General features: G+C 43.6%; 1 protein-coding gene across 1 annotated transcript; it reads left to right on the plus strand.

The window, feature by feature from the left end:
• Positions 1 to 4,435: 4,435 nt before the first annotated feature.
• ADPRS (ADP-ribosylserine hydrolase) lies at positions 4,436 to 12,603 on the plus strand. Its single transcript, XM_056846979.1, has 5 exons — positions 4,436 to 4,529; positions 5,442 to 5,649; positions 7,995 to 8,179; positions 11,026 to 11,126; positions 12,217 to 12,603. The coding sequence occupies exons 1-5, from the start codon at positions 4,462 to 4,464 to the stop codon at positions 12,525 to 12,527; spliced, it is 873 nt and encodes a 290-aa protein (XP_056702957.1). The 5' UTR covers positions 4,436 to 4,461; the 3' UTR covers positions 12,528 to 12,603.
• The last annotated feature ends 3,118 nt before the right edge of the window (positions 12,604 to 15,721 follow it).

A 15,721-nucleotide genomic window follows, 5' to 3' on the forward strand; every position in this document is an offset into this window, starting at 1 on the left:
CGAACGTGTATTGGCTCTTTCTTACAAAGAGATGTGTGTCCATATATGCGGGATGTACATGTGTCTGCTGTAATATGTGAACGGGGCTATTGAGTCAGACCTTTGTGTATCAAGGTATTGTCTACTCTGACTGGCACTGGCTGTCTAGACCAGTGAGTCTCAACCTTTTTCCGACCTTGGCCCCCTTCCGACCTTGTTTCCTTCCTGTGGCTCCCCTGTCGTACAGGTAGAAAGGTAGCTATTTAAATGTTTTGTTTGTGAATAGCCAAGGAACAAAGAAGCATAAACAGCTGCACAAAATGCGCACACACAGTTCTTATTGGGAAACAGAAATTTACAAAAAATACTCCACAAAAAGGGAATACAACATGCTAATAAACAACAATGTTCACATACAAGGGAGAACAAAGCCTCTACCACTGTTTTGTATTTTCTTCACGTCTCTGTTTTCTTTTCTCAGTCACTTCTCTGTTTTCTTCACTTCTCGATTCCCTCTGTGGCCCCCTAGTCTCATGCCGTGGCTGCCCATTTATGCAATTTTTGCCTGTGCCCCCCTTGGAATATCCTGGGGCCCCCTGGGGGGCCAATATGGCCCCAGGTTGAGAACTACTGATCTAGACTTCTTGCCTTTCGCACCGCCTACTAACTAATTCTTTTAACTGGAAACGGCTGGGTTTGGGACCTTCTGTATGCAAAACAGATGCTCTAGCTGCAGCCCACCTCTTCTTGGTGCTGTAAACACACCAGCAACAAAGGAAACATCTGAGTGCGTTCTTTGGCCCCACAGTTGACATTTTCCCTCTTAAGCCTTCCTACGAGTGCCCACTCTCTTTCTATTAACAGAGAATGACTTTCATCATGCCTCAAGTCTGATTCTTTTTTTTAAAAAATCCTTATTTTATAGTTACTTGTAAAAACATCACACAACCCGATAATACATTTACAAAAAGAGGCAGCATGGTGTAGTGATTAGAGTGCTGAACTAAGTTCTGGAGGATCTGGGTTTTGAATCACCGCTTTGCAGTTCAAGCTGTCTGAGTGACCTTGGCCCAGTCACCCTCTCTTAGCCTAACCTTCCTCACAGGGTCGTTGTTAAAGGATAAAATGGAGAATTATATTGTGAGCTGCTTTGGGGTTTTTATATATACAAGTAGAAGTCCCGTTCCAAGAATAATAAAAATGATTGCCTTTTCTGAAGAAAGTGACTTGTGTGTCTGTTACTCTGCTTGGTTTCAAGTTGTACTGTTGTTTTATTCAATGTTGAATGAGTTACCGTACTTCTTCAAACTTTCGTATTAATGGTAGTAGTTTGTGTTGTGTTGCAGTCTGAAAAGCTGTTATCCTTTTAAGACGTACAAGAATGTTTTGGTATCATGTTACATTTAATAAGATAGTTACTGTCCTGCCAAGCAGAATATTATGATAATGTGCTGTGTGTAATAAGGTTATGATGGTGTTTTCTTATGGAACACAATTGATAATTTAAATGCGTGATGCTACAGACAGGATGGTAGTTGGGTGTGACTCCTTTGAAACTATGGGGATCTCTTCCCTCTCCCATGTCCCTGTTTAGTTTTAACTCCTGGAACCTGTTTTGAATGCCAGAGGGTTGCTCAGTCCTCTAGGAAGGGGCGAACTCCTAACTAGGTAGGGACGGCCTTCTTTGAATGTGTGCCCAAAGCCCTTTTGTTCTCTTTGTGAGCAATTGCTTCTCCGCCAGTCTAACTGAGGCCGCCTGACATTCTCTTTTTAATGCCTTCCATCTTGCTTTGAGTGGAAAGAGAAGTACCTGTTCTCTGTCTCTTGAGGAGTGGGATCCTATTTTGTAAGATGTCGGATTGACCCTAACCATTACTTTATTTATTATTATAACTTGTTTGATCTTACAGTCTCAGTGAGGTGGTAGTGATGATGATATAATTTGGCAGCATTTCCCAAAGTATGCTGCGAGAGAATTCTTAGGGTGCTTTGAGAATTAGCAGAACAGTTAAAAGGCCATATGAGCCCAAGGAGCAGTATTATAGACGAAGCTATTTGTTGCATCTCTGTCTGATTTATGATTCTGACTTCACCTCGTGGGCCACAACACCAGCAAGTCCAAATCCATCCAGGACAGGGCCTGCTCGGGTCGGTGTTTCACCTACAGCATTCCCAACACCTTTCCCCAGCCCGCAGAAACTCTGGTGCACTTCGACTCCTGCATGCCTGCTCAGTCTTTGTGGGAAATTGTGACACTGGATTGCCCCACCGCGTGTACAGGCTGGTGAAGATCCTTCATTGCAGCTACCAGGCTTGCGGGAATTAGAGAGCCAAGAGGGGATGCTCTTCAACATCTATCGGAATGCTGATGAAAGCCTTCCCACCACTCCCAAAAAATGGAGGATGATGCCACTGCCTCTCACCACCACCACCAACCAGAAGAAGACGACCAAGGAGTGAGCACCATCCTCCCAGGACTCCCCAACAGATGGGGGATGATGCCTCTGCCTCTCACCACCATCACCAACCAGAAGAAGACAACCAAGGCGTGAGCACCATCCTCCCAGGGCTGTCCCCTTCAGCAGAGACTGGGACATCTTTCCTTTCTCTCGAATACCCACCATGCTTTGATCTTAGCCATTGTGCTGTTGGGAAAGGGGCCGAGCGGAAGCGGAAACTTTACTGGAGCACAGCCGACACACAGGGACAAAATGGCAGCTGCTGAGAGAATGGGGGGCTGGGGGGTGTTTGAATATAAGAAATTGCACGTTGTGGTAATATATTGGTGGGGGAGGAAGAGACTTAGTAAGGGGGCTGGTGGGCCTGGTGGTACAGATCTTTCTCCTGGAGACCTGCTTAGACATCAACTGATGACAGATTCTCAGTTGCTCTGAGGATGTTTTCCTGGAGGGGAGCATGTATCAGAGGAGCATGCCTATTATATTAGGTGCTGTGGAACACAGGCAGGACAATGCTGCTGCAGTTGTCTTGTTTGTGGCTTCCTAGAGGCACCTTGTTGGCCACTGTGTGAACAGACTGCTGGACTTGATGGGCCTTGGTCTGATCCAGCAGGGCCTTATGTTCTTATGGGAGACCCGCTGGCTCTGATCTGCCATGCAAAACTGAGATGCTGGCTCGGGGAAGCTGAAATGGGTGGCATTGGACACCTCTAGAAAAGGTGCCTCAACTGGATGCCAGCATCAAAGAAAAGAGAGGTATACCGTGCTGTCTGTCCTGTGTGCTGGGCGCACCATGTTCCTTCTGAAAAAGCAATTCTGGAAAAAGGATGACATTTCCAGATCTTCAAAGAAGTCTGTTTCTTGACTGTGGGACTTGGATTCTGCATCTTTGTCTGATTTATGGTTCTGACCTTGCCTTCTTATGGCCCAAGGTTTGTCCTTATTTTGTGTCTAGTGTGATTAGATTGTTATGCACTCCTGATTTAGCGGAACTAAATCTGTCCTTAGAACAGGCATGTTCAGAGCAGGGACTTAATTGCAGTGCAATCCTATACCTAGTTAATCCAGTCTAAACCCATTGATTTCAGCGCGTTTAGTGCAGTAACTCTGCATAGGCCTTCACTGTTCATAATATAGAAGTAAAGCTCTTCTGAGGGCACACTAGCTTTTTTCTCTTACTCTAAATGTAGCCCTTTTTACTGTAAAACTGAAGCTCACCTTCACTTTTAATTTAGAAAAAATAATGTTTCAGCTATGGATGATATCTTTCTGGGGGGAGGCTTTACATTTTATTACATATCATTAACATGGTGCTTTAGTTGATTTTTTTCTTCCTTATGCTAGTAATGTGTGGCTCTTTCCTCTTCCCAGGGGGTTGTTTTACATGCATAGAGGTGTGTTTTACTAAGGAACTAACTGAATCTCTGGTTTTCTGAGAGATATCTCTTTGTTCTTCTTGCCCTGACTGTCATACTTCAGGGGGGCTGCACTTTCTTTTGAGTTCTTGTGGGATGTACATTTATTTATGCCCTCATCTCTAATGTTTATGTTTAACCCATATGTTTCCATATGTTCCACCGTTATGCTTTAGTTAGTCATGGTGCTGCATGCCAGTGTTGTGGAAAAGGAAATGATGGGCTGCCTTGTGTCGTTATTGTGCAAGATCTGTTTCTGAATGGCCGTCTCCTTCAGAGCTGTAGATGGCAAATTAAATACATTCATGTTTTCTAAAGCATGGTTTTGTTTCTGTCCTTTTGATACTTCACTCGGTGCGTTGATGAGATTCACGTTCTTTGTTCTTCCATTTTACTTTAGACCCAGCAGTCTCTAAGGAATACAGAGATGTGTTGTGACTTTTTCTCCCGAGCAGACATCTCCCACCAAAAAGTGTATATGAACATTACTGTCTCCCCTCAGATCTTGCTAGGGAAGTCTTTGGTGCAGCATCTGAATTTGCCTGTCATATATTTCTTTATTATTCTCTTATGTTTCAGAGACCCTCTACTACAGTGATGACACAGCTATGACCCACTCTGTAGTGAGGTCGCTGTTGGCCAAGCGAGACTTTGATGAAGTGGATATGGCAAAGCGGTAAGGAGTAAGACGGAGCTATGAGCAAGGCTGTAAACCCTGCCAATGAAACAGGCCTTTTGCTTGACTTGGTAGAGAAAGAGATGCGCTTCAGCAAGCATTTCTCCTCTCAGATCTTAAGCAGTTTCTGACCATCACCACCACCCTCCTTTTCTGGACATACATCTCAGATTCTCATCTGTTATCCCTACATGCATCTCAGATTCTCATGCATCTCAGATTCTCATGTTATCCCTGCTTGCATCTCAGATTCTCATCTGTTATGCCTACATGCATCTCAAGATTCTCATGCCTCTCAGATTCTCATCTGTTATCCCTACATGCATCTCAGATTCTCATCTGTTATGTGCCTCTCTAGTAAAGAATCCATTCACATCTTTGTTTATATTTTCTAAATGCATCCAAGAAATAAAATTGGGAGCCGCCTAAGGCGTGTGTATCTTTGAAGAGAATCTGCAGCATGAGCTACCATCTTTTAAATGACAGTAGAATTTGTCAGTGCTAGCTGGATTTATATGAACAGTCAATCCACCCATCTGGATAAAGTATTTATTGCTGCTAGGCAGGCTGGCATGTATGTTTCTTACACAGCTCCTCAAAATTTATCCACAGTGATTGATGTCTGATCCAAATATAGTTAGTCTTTTCTGACATTAGTAGCTGTATATACAAAGCCCACAGTAGTCCTGTTCACGTTTCACATGTTACGGTGAACATGTGAATATTCTGCAGCGGCTGGATAAATGTAGCATTTAAATCATACGTTCAGCTGTACATGCGTTGAACATAACATGAGAATTGAGCAATACATGTGTAAAGAAAAATCAAGTGTACGCAGGTGCATTCCCTGTAACTTGTGAACAGGACTGCAATGTAAGTGTAGTGAGCTTTAACGCAGTCTCTCTTTGGCAGGTTTGCTGAGGAATACAAGAAAGACCCTGACCGGACCTATGGAAGGGGTGTGATTACTGTGTTCAAGAAACTCCTCAGCCCCAAATGCAGAGATGTTTTTGAGCCAGCAAGACAGCAGTTTAATGGGAAAGGCTCCTATGGTAATGGTGGTGCCATGAGAGTAGCAGGCATCTCACTGGCTTACTCTAATGTTCAAGATGTGAAGAAGGTACCATTTGTCTTATGGGTTTCCTGCCAGAGTAATACTTAGTATCTACGTAATGCTTTTTCCTAAGTGCTCCAAGCCTGACACACACATTGGCTTGGTTCAGATTCAATGCCAGGCCATGATTTGGCCCTTCGAGAATGTGTCTGGAAGGAGTCTGAGGTTTAACTGCCTTCATCCCCTGCCCCCTATTTTTTCCTCTGATGTATTGTAAATTAATTAGTAATTGAGTGGCTTGTGGAAACATAGTTACATTCTAACTTGCACACCCTAGTTTGCACTTTTAGTACAAGCCAGCATTACAAACCATAGATTGTTCCCTGTTTTCAGTCCTGGTTTGCCAGGCGGGGCAAGCCCCTGCTGTTTCAAATGTAATGGCAACATTTGGTTTACTGCAAGCCAAGAAGATGCTATTTAGTTGCAAGGAGAAAAGAGACTGTGTGAGCAAGTCTTGTTCACGTAGTACCAAACCACGGTTTGATGCTATAGCTGAACCAAACCATCTGTGCTACAGCAGGTTGCTCTTATTCCCCCCCCCCCAAAGTTTCTCCTGCAGTCATTTGTTGCTTTTTCATTGAGGATTGCAGGGGAGGAAACCGTTCAGCCTAGAGAAGCCTATATCTGTGGGGTCATTGTTGAGTGGTTTCAATTGTAGTGATATTGGTGGGGCTGTCAAAGGCTGTTGTTGGTTAGAGGGACACCCAAACTATTGTTTACGAACACTGCAGACAGATCACGACTGGTAGCCTGTGTTAGTCTGTCTATAGCTATTGGAGAAGCTCTTTTCATGTGCAAAGTTACCTTACAGCATAATTCAAGAAGTATTGGGAGGGAGGGACACAGAGAGTTATTAAAAAAAAGACTCACTAGAAAGTGATGGGGAGAACTTTCTTTTACAGAATACGAGGTTGATTAAGTTCACTATTTAGGTATGCTGTGAAGTCCAACAAGAAAGATTTAGATATATTAATTGAAGAGAGTCCCATCCAAGACTTGAAGTTAGCAGAGTCAATCTGAAGGATATAGCCTTTCTACTAGGGGTGTTGAACGGATGAACACATGAAGCTTCCTTATACTGAATCAGACCCTTGGTCCATCAAAGTCAGTACTGTCTACTCAGACCAGCAGTGGCTCTCCAGGGTCTCAGGTAGAGGTCTTTCACATCACCTACTTGCCTAGTCCCTGTAACTGGAAATGCCGGGGATTGAACCTGGGACCTTCTGCATGCCAAGCAGATGCTCTACCACTGAGTCACAGCCCCTCCCCTGTTTCTAGAGGAAGGCTTACGCACAATGGGTTTGTGCTCAACTGCACATGCTATCTTGGTTCAAGCTTTGACTGAAACGATCATAGATATAGTGGTACTCTAAATGAATCAGCATGGCCTCGATTGATGCCTTCTGTCTAGCTTTCTTTTTCAGTCAGCCCTTCCAGCTGCAACATGGTGGTCTAAGTTGACAGTCAGTGAACACTAAAAGTGAAAATCTACCTGGATTTATTTTTGTAAATATTTTTTCCTGCCTTTACCGTAAACTCTGACAAGTGATTAGCAAATGTTAAACGATCAGCAAGATAATGTGTTGGGAGTTTATTAATTACCCCCAAGCTGTTGATTCGTGCCATAGCTGGGACTTGGAACAAAGACACTGCGTTTGTGATCTTGGCACTACTTCCCAGAGTGGTACCTGTTGTCAGAAAGTTGTTAAGGGTCGTTTATGCATGGGAGTTTTACCTGAGGTTTGTTGCTCGCTGGTCCCACACTTTCTTGTTGGGGGTCTATGCACCAGCAGCCTCCAAGCTCAAATCAAGTCCCCGCCCCTTTAAATGCTGCTTTGTAATTGGCTTACTTTGTAGTGCTTACTGTGAGAGAAAAGCACCCCCCCAACCCAATGGCAGCATAAAAAAGCATTTTAAGAACAAAGAACAAAAAATGAGCAATCTGAAAGGGGGGGTGGGAAATCCAAGCCTCTGTTTTAAAAAGCCTCTCTTCTGCTCAGAAAGAGCTCCCAGGAAGCAGGAAGCATTTGAATCCCTGTCTGTTTACACGCTGCTTTGTAATTGGCTGTGAGAGAAACCACGCTTGCGGGTCCCGCACTTTGCCTTATGCATGGGGATTTCACCTGGGCTGAGCTCAGGAGAGATGAAAGAGTTAACAGAGGAATGGGAAGTCCCGGGATTTGTGAGGGCTGGCAGCGAGGTCATCTCTAATGGACGGAAAACTCATGCATAACTCCAAGGAACAACCGAGACAGACTGGGGGCGAACGTGAGTGAAAGTACCCATGCACAAACCTGCTTGTTTGTTTTTCGCTTCATCAGGCTTAGCTTTTCAAACACTGTCTTCTGCAGTTTGCTAAACTGAGCGCTGAGCTGACCCACTCCAACTCCTTGGGCTACAACGGAGCCATTCTGCAGGCTTTGGCAGTTCACTATGCCCTCCAGGGGGAGCTGAATCGAGACAGATTCCTGGAGCAGCTGATAGGCCACATGGAAGACATAGAAATGGATGATAAATCTGTGGCCGACGCACGAACGTAAGTAATATCTGCCAGGAGGAATTGACTTACTGCTCCTCTGTCAACTTCACTTGAACACACGAAGCTGCTTTATTCTGAATCAGAACCTTGGTCCATCAAAGTCGGTATTGTCTACTCAGACCGGCAGCGGCTCTACAGGGTCTCAGGCTAGGGGTTGGTTTTTATATGTCAGCTTTCTCTACCACTTAAGGGAGACTCAACCCGGCTTACAATCACCTTCCCTTCCCCTCCCCACAACAGACACCCTGTGAGGTAGGTGGGGCTGAGAGAGCTGTGACTAGCTTAAGGTCACCCAGCTGGCTTTGTGTATAGGAGTGGGGAAACGAATCTAGTTCACCAGATTAGCCTCCGCTGCTCATGTGGAGGAGTGTGGAATCAAACCTGGTTCTCCAGATCAGAGTCCACTGCTCTAAACCACCACTCTAACCACTACACCACATCACCTACTTGCCTAGTCCCTTTAACTGGAAATGCCGGGGATTGAACCTGCAACCTTTTGCATACCAAGCAGATGCTCTTCAAACTGAGCTACAGCCCCTTCCCAGAGATGTTCTGTCATCTTGAGATGTGACCAAAGGAAGACCTTCCGTTTTACATAAACCATTCAAGTGGTGGATTTACATTTTTTTTCTGGAGTTAGGAGGGATGAATGTTAGGGTTGAAAGAACTGGGCTCTTAACTTTAAGGAAGTTTCCCTGGGGTGTTGTGCCAGCTGCCAGCATTATTTGGAAAGTTCTCTGTCATGGCTGCACCGGGCAGAAGAATGTGCCAAGTCATCTATTTTGTAGTGGACTAACTGCTTGCTGTGTTCGAGTCTGCACATAGCTACCATTCTGATATGGATATTTCATCCTTATTTTATGTTATGGCTTGACCCGTTATTTTACTTTGCCACTACTTGCTGTTTATATAGAGGAGGCTGGGGTTGATGACGAGGATTTGAGACAGCTATCGGGAGGGGTATTTTATTAGGCCCTGACCTGGATGGCCCAGGCTAGCCTGATCTTGTCAGATCTCAGAAGCTAAGCAGGGTCAGCCCTGGTTAGTATTTGGATGGGAGACCACCAAGGAAGTCCAGGGTTGCTGTGCAGAGGAAGGCACTGGCAAACCACCTCTGTTAGTCTATTGCCTTGAAAACCCCATAAGGGGTCGCCATAAGTCGGCTGCGATTTGACGGCACTTTACACACACACATTTTATTAGAGGGAGATTGACCAGTATACGTAAGAAGGTGTCCATCGGTGGCTTAAGGGGAAAAATACTTCCATGCTGTAATGAGCCTTGGGGATTATTTAACCAGCTTTAATTTGGCCAAGGCAAAAGGAAATATGCTGATCAACTAGACCTGGGCTGCTTCCACACCAGGGTGTTTTTTGTGGTAGTCTGCTTGCTGATGTCATTCTGTGTGAAATCGCCTCGCAAAGTTGATTCCAGACAGCCCAGGGTAATTTGTTTTCTTTCCACTGTTAACAAAGTTTTCCTTTCACAACTGATGTGTATTGAAATCCCTCCCTGCTGTGTTCTTGCATGAACCTCAGGATTCTCCACCCACCCTGTTTGTCTTTTTATATTTTGAGGAACATGGGTAACACTGCACAGAAATAATGCAATACCTTTTTTAAAAATCCTTTAAAAAACTATATGTATTTGCAGGCACCACCAACGATCTCCTCCATAAAAGGCAGGCTGAGCTGCCACAGTCCCCTTTGCTAAAAGAGAGGAGATTCTCTTATGTTAATTTCTTATGAGGGCTGGCTTTGCATCAACAAATGAATAAAGCAACTGAGAAGCACTTTGAGGTTTTTCCCCTTTTCAGACACAAGAAACTGCTGGTGTTGATAGTGTCTTGCCCATAAAACATGTTTTTCTTACATGTTTAAAATACAGATATTTATTTATTTATGGATGGAACCGGCTATTAACAGTCTGTGCACAAATTGAGGAAGATATGTGGAAACATGGGGACAAAAACACACTTGTTGGGTGGCTGAAATGTGTGATATCCTTGGTGTGGAAGCAGCTCTGGAGCTGAAGCAGAACCAATCCACTGATTGAATTCCAAGCACTTTTTTATGGAGATCAATACTATAACCCCCCTTGCCAGCATCTTTCTTTTAGTTGTGGAACAGTCTGTAGTCTCCAGAGAATTTATTTCCCAGAGTTTCCCTGTCACAGTGAGAATAAATTATTATATATTTTAGGGGGTTCTGATCTGAAATAACAGACTGCTAGAATAAGCAATATCCAGTTAATTAAATTTTAAGTGATAATTTTATTATGGCTGAAATGTCAGATAATTATTTGCATTTTTCCAGGTAAAACTGGCTCGCCTGTTCATCTGAGTGGGAAAAAAAGCCTTCATAACTCCTCTGTCTGCGTGCATATTTCTCCCCAAGGATTATGACCTAGTCCAGTATTTACCCAAAATAGCTAAGAATGTTCTGTGTAACTCAAAAACATGAATAATTTATAGGGACACAGCCACAATTTTTAGCGATTATTGCTCTGTATGCATCAATTTAGCATAGTTTTATTATGTATATTTATTATCCATCTAGCATTTTATTAATCTAGTAATTTCCTTTTATTATATATTTGTGGTATTGTTGACATATTTGTAATGGCCTAAGGCTATATGCAAATAAAACCATTCATAATCATGAATAACTTACAGAAATCAGGTCCGTAAATGGGGCATTTGACTAGTCTCAATACTGCTAAACGTACATGCATGATACTCTGGGAATTGGGGGAAGAGAAGGCAGGGAATGCATATACTTAGATGTGACACAAGAGGGCAGCACGCAGAAGCATTTGTTTCACCCTGTCTCTCTCATCTCCAGGCTTGGCTACGAAGAATTACCCTTTTCGAAACGGCTAAAGAAGATCAAAGAATTTCTGGAGCAGAGCACCGTGCCAAATTCAGATGTGCTGGTTGAGTTAGGTAGGCGCATCTTTTTGCTTTCTCTTCCACAGCAGAAGTACTTAGCCGTCCCCCCTATAGCAGCAGCAACTGCTGCTGTTGTTTCTGGTGAAGGTAGGGGGGCAGAATGGGGAGGCTGTAACCCAGAGCTGGCCAAGCCCCTTGGTTGTCTCCCTCATTCAGCCAGTCCTGTAGAGCCTACTGCTTCTGCCCATCCTTGTGGTTGCACAATCACGATTAAGAGCACAGTAAGTATCACTGGGGAAGGCAAGGCAGCATGGTATATCCTGATCTCATCAGATCTCAGAAGCTAAGCAGGGTCAGCCCTGGTTAGTACTTGGATGGGAGACCTCCAAGGAATACCAGGGTTGCTATTCAGAGGAAGGCACTGGCAGACCACCTCTGAACGTCTCTTGCCTTGAAAACCCCATAAGGGGTCATCATAAGTCAACTGTGATTTGACAGGACTTTACACACACACACACACACACATACATCAGTGATAGAAAAGATTGTGTGATCACTAGCTCCTTGTACCATGCACTCTCTCTGTGATGCATCGAAACTGAAGTTGTTCTGCAGAAGGAGAACTAAAGCTCAGAGAAAATAAGTGGCTTAAGGCTGATGACACCGAGTGGGGGAGGACTCGAAGCCCAGCTAGGGTTGCCAGGTCCCTCTTTGCCACCGGTGGGAGGTTTTTGGGGTGGAGCCTGAGGAGGGTGGGGTTTGGAGAGGGACTTTAATGCCATAGAGTCCCATTGCCAAAGCGGCCATTTTCTCCAGGTGAACTCATCTCTATCGGCTGGAGATCAGTTGTAATAGCAGATCTCCAGCTAGTACCTGGAGGTTGGCAACCCTAAGCCCAGCCATCCAGTCTCCAATGGATCAGATGTCAAGACTTATCTGAGATTTGTCTCTGTGCCAGCATCATGTATGCTTTGATACAACTGGTGTAATGGCTTCCTGTGTCAGTGTTTCATTGCTACAATATAGGCAAGGAAGGCCTTTAAATCACCCGCCTTGCATTAACTTGGAACTTAATGGGAGCTTCGCAGTAGACGGCAAAGCGCATCTGAAGCGCTTTGCTACAAGTTGATTCTTTTTTCCTCAGGCAATGGCATTGCAGCTCTGCATTCAGTCCCCACTGCCATATATTCCTTCCTGCGCTGCATGGAATCTCATCCAGATATCCCTGAGGAGTACAACTGCCTGCAGCGGACCATCATCTACTGCATCTCGCTGGGCGGGGACACAGATACTATTGCGACCATGGCCGGAGCCATCGCTGGGGCTTACTACGGAGAAGAGCAAGTGCCCCAAAGCTGGAAGCATTGCTGTGAGTCTTTTGAGGAGACCGAGAAAATGGCCGACAGTTTGTATGAACTCTACTGTCAGCGGCAGAGGGACTCTGGTACTAAATAATGCACTGTCGGGCCCTGTGATCTCTATTCTCTTTGAGACCTTCAGAGGATGTGACGGTCATCTGAAATAAAGGGGATCCTTCTGTCAAGGGAAGCGCTGACTGGCTGATCATTATTCCTTATATCCAAATGCCTGGAAGCTCCATTTGCTTTATGCTGCATATAATTAAAAAAAAAAACTGGTTTCAAGTTGTATTACTTTTAAATGTCATTGGTGTCAAATAGAGGGACCTCTTAGTTCTCTGTGCCAGGTGTCTGTGAGGGCTCTTGGACTAAAGTGAGCAGTGGAACAGGCTTCCTCGGAAGGTGATAGGCTCTTCTTCCCTGGAGGTTTTTCAGAGGTTAGATGGCCATCTGTCAGCAGTGCTGATTCTATGACCTTAGGCAGATCATGAGAGGGAGGGCATCTTGGCCATCATCTGGGCATGGAGTAGGGGTCACTGGGGGTGTGGGGGGGAGGTAGTTGTGAATGTCCTGCATTGTGCAGGGGGTTGGACTAGATAACCCTGGTGGTCCCTTCCAACTCTATGATTCTATGAGCTTCACAGAGGTTTGGCAAACGGGCTTCTTGCCCTGTGTAGCGGTTGTGCTAGGGGGAAGAATGAGAAGGCGTGTTTGTAAGCCTAGTCCTGCAGCTCACATTCTGGTGGAAATTCATGGAACGAGTCTTCTGGATCTTCAATGTAAGTTGCCTTTTCCCTCTGTTACAGGACACCCTCTTGTAACTGAGTAATTAGGACTCTTGGAGACTGATTTTTCTGCATATCTTTCATATAAAAATAAGTCATAATTTTTTTTAAAAAAGCTGCTACCTAAAAATCAAAGGTATTAAGGGTACCTTTTGTATTTTGTTACAGGGAACGAAGTAACCAAGTTTGAGCTCGTACATATTGACAAATAAGGTTCCAACCGAAAGCGCTGCAATTCCCCAGTTCACAAAGGGTGCAAGGGCTTTCCCTATTCATTTCAATACTAGCGGTACCCAAACCCTTGGAAGTGGGGGAGCCGCCCTGACTGGATCAGTCCTTAAATGGAAGTGGTGGCCCCTGACTGGATCAGTCCTTGAATGGAGGGGTGTGGCAGGGAGGCCGGGCTGTTCATATTCTCCTGGCTTATGACCCTCCTGAATATTTCCTTTCATGATGCAAATTAGGATTGAAGAAAGTCATGCAAATGTTTGTACATAGGCTTAATTTTCTTACAGGGGTTGACTGAAATACTTATTTTTTTTTGTAAAATAAGATTTATTGATGTTGGGTCAATACAATCAAGTACTGTAGTTTCAGTTCAGAAGTGAAGGCCAGTTTTTGATCACAAAACGAGTGCATTTTAAACCAAATTTACTATGACACAGTGCATGTAACATAAGTATTTACAAAACTAAAAAAACCCCTCTTTATATACTAGGTTAGAAATAATTATACTAGAGGCAAACTTTTTTTTTTAAAGTAAGAATTGGTATATAAAAATGCATATTGTAATGCAAACTTGAAAGAAGTCTTCAAACCTGATCTTTCTACTGACTGAAACCAAAATTCCTCCTGCTTTTGCGCATGAAAACCCAACATTTCTCTCAGACAAATACCAGGTTTATTTTCACTTCAGTAAAAATAAGTGAATCCATGACTTGCAAAAAAGCCTGTTCATTTGTGTAATAATGATACCTTTTGATATGCTGTGTTTAAAAGTTAAAAAGTTACATGAATGCAAACATTTTTACTGCTTTGTATCAGAATAGTGAGGTTGCAAAATGGTACTTATAGAACTGAATCTGTTAATGTCACTGAGTTTGAGCAGTTTGTCATTTATGTTTTCGTGCCAGCCAGAACACAAGTAAGGAATCTACAAAAGGGAAAAAAATATGATTGTCTGTGTTAGAATACAGTATAAATAAATTGTGTACAAGGCACCTGGGAGCAGATCTTGGATTTAGTAAGATCCTAAACTGCTGTTAGAATACTTATCTACCACTCTTTCCACCTCTGGCAGTGTGACTCTGTTAAACAGTGACATTTTCTTTGATCCAAAGGTGTTAAAAATGCAAGTTTTAATGCTGTTCTCCACGGGAACATACTTTTAAATCGAGAACACAAGACTCCAATCACTCCTTTTCCAATATCAGTCACATAGGACTTGTGTGCAGTGGGACATATTCAAACTGAGCCTGTTATGACCCAGCATGAAACCAAAAATCTTACTGCAAGTGCGCTATGCCTTTGGGCATTCTCCCTGTCTTCAGGGATTTTTGAAACCATCAGATGGAATAGGAAATCTTAGGCCTCTATTTAGGGGTGTCTAAGTCACACCATGTGTCAGAGGAAGGAGGCAGCGCAGCCAAAAACAGATTACCCAAGTCCCTCAATGCTCTTTTTGTTACTCCTGCTTTCTGTAATCCAGATGGGGGGGGGGTCCCTCCCCCCACCCCCACCTTTTGCAGTGGAACCCTTGTCACAAACTCAGCATTGATTGTGTCATTTCTTTAACATGGTTTAAATATTTCTATCTACAGTAAACCTGGAGAATCATACCAAATCACTGGCCATACTGTGGGCATCCTGGATGCGTGAACAGAATAGTCTTTGAACACAAACTGAATTTGTTCTTCAGTTCTATACAGAAAGGGATTCTTGGCAAAGTTTTATGTGGTATCATTTAAAGAGCATCTCATTTCTCTCGGTCGGTCGGTCGGTCTCTCTCTCTCTCTCTCTCTCTCTCTCGATATTCACATGACCAACAATCCATCCCTCCTCTTCTCAAAAGCTGAGTAACCTTGTAACCCAGAGTAAGATGGGTGACATTTCAAGCATTAGTGAGACAGTGGTTAAAAAAAAGACAATGAAATTATTCCTTTTTCTCTTAATCACAGAAATCTTTGCACATAACATTTTTGCACCTTTTTTTGTGATAGATATTGCACTATACTTGTGAATAACATTAAGTAGCTAATAGCACCGTTGTAAAAACAAAACAAAAAAACCAACCGAATGGAAAGTTATAAATGGACTCTACTTTTTTTAAAATCAAAAATTTCATGGAGGCTGGTTGCTTCCACCACCCTCACCGACAATAACCAAAAAAAGTACATGTCCAGAAAAAAAAGTCTATTAACTGGCACTTTGAAAATAGTGTGACACATCCTTTCCTAGCTAACTAAGCGAGCATTGGAAGCTGTGCCTTTTTACTGGAAGTGTCAGA

Source organism: Euleptes europaea, chromosome 3 (assembly GCF_029931775.1).
Source record: "Euleptes europaea isolate rEulEur1 chromosome 3, rEulEur1.hap1, whole genome shotgun sequence".
NCBI lineage: Eukaryota > Metazoa > Chordata > Lepidosauria > Squamata > Sphaerodactylidae > Euleptes > Euleptes europaea.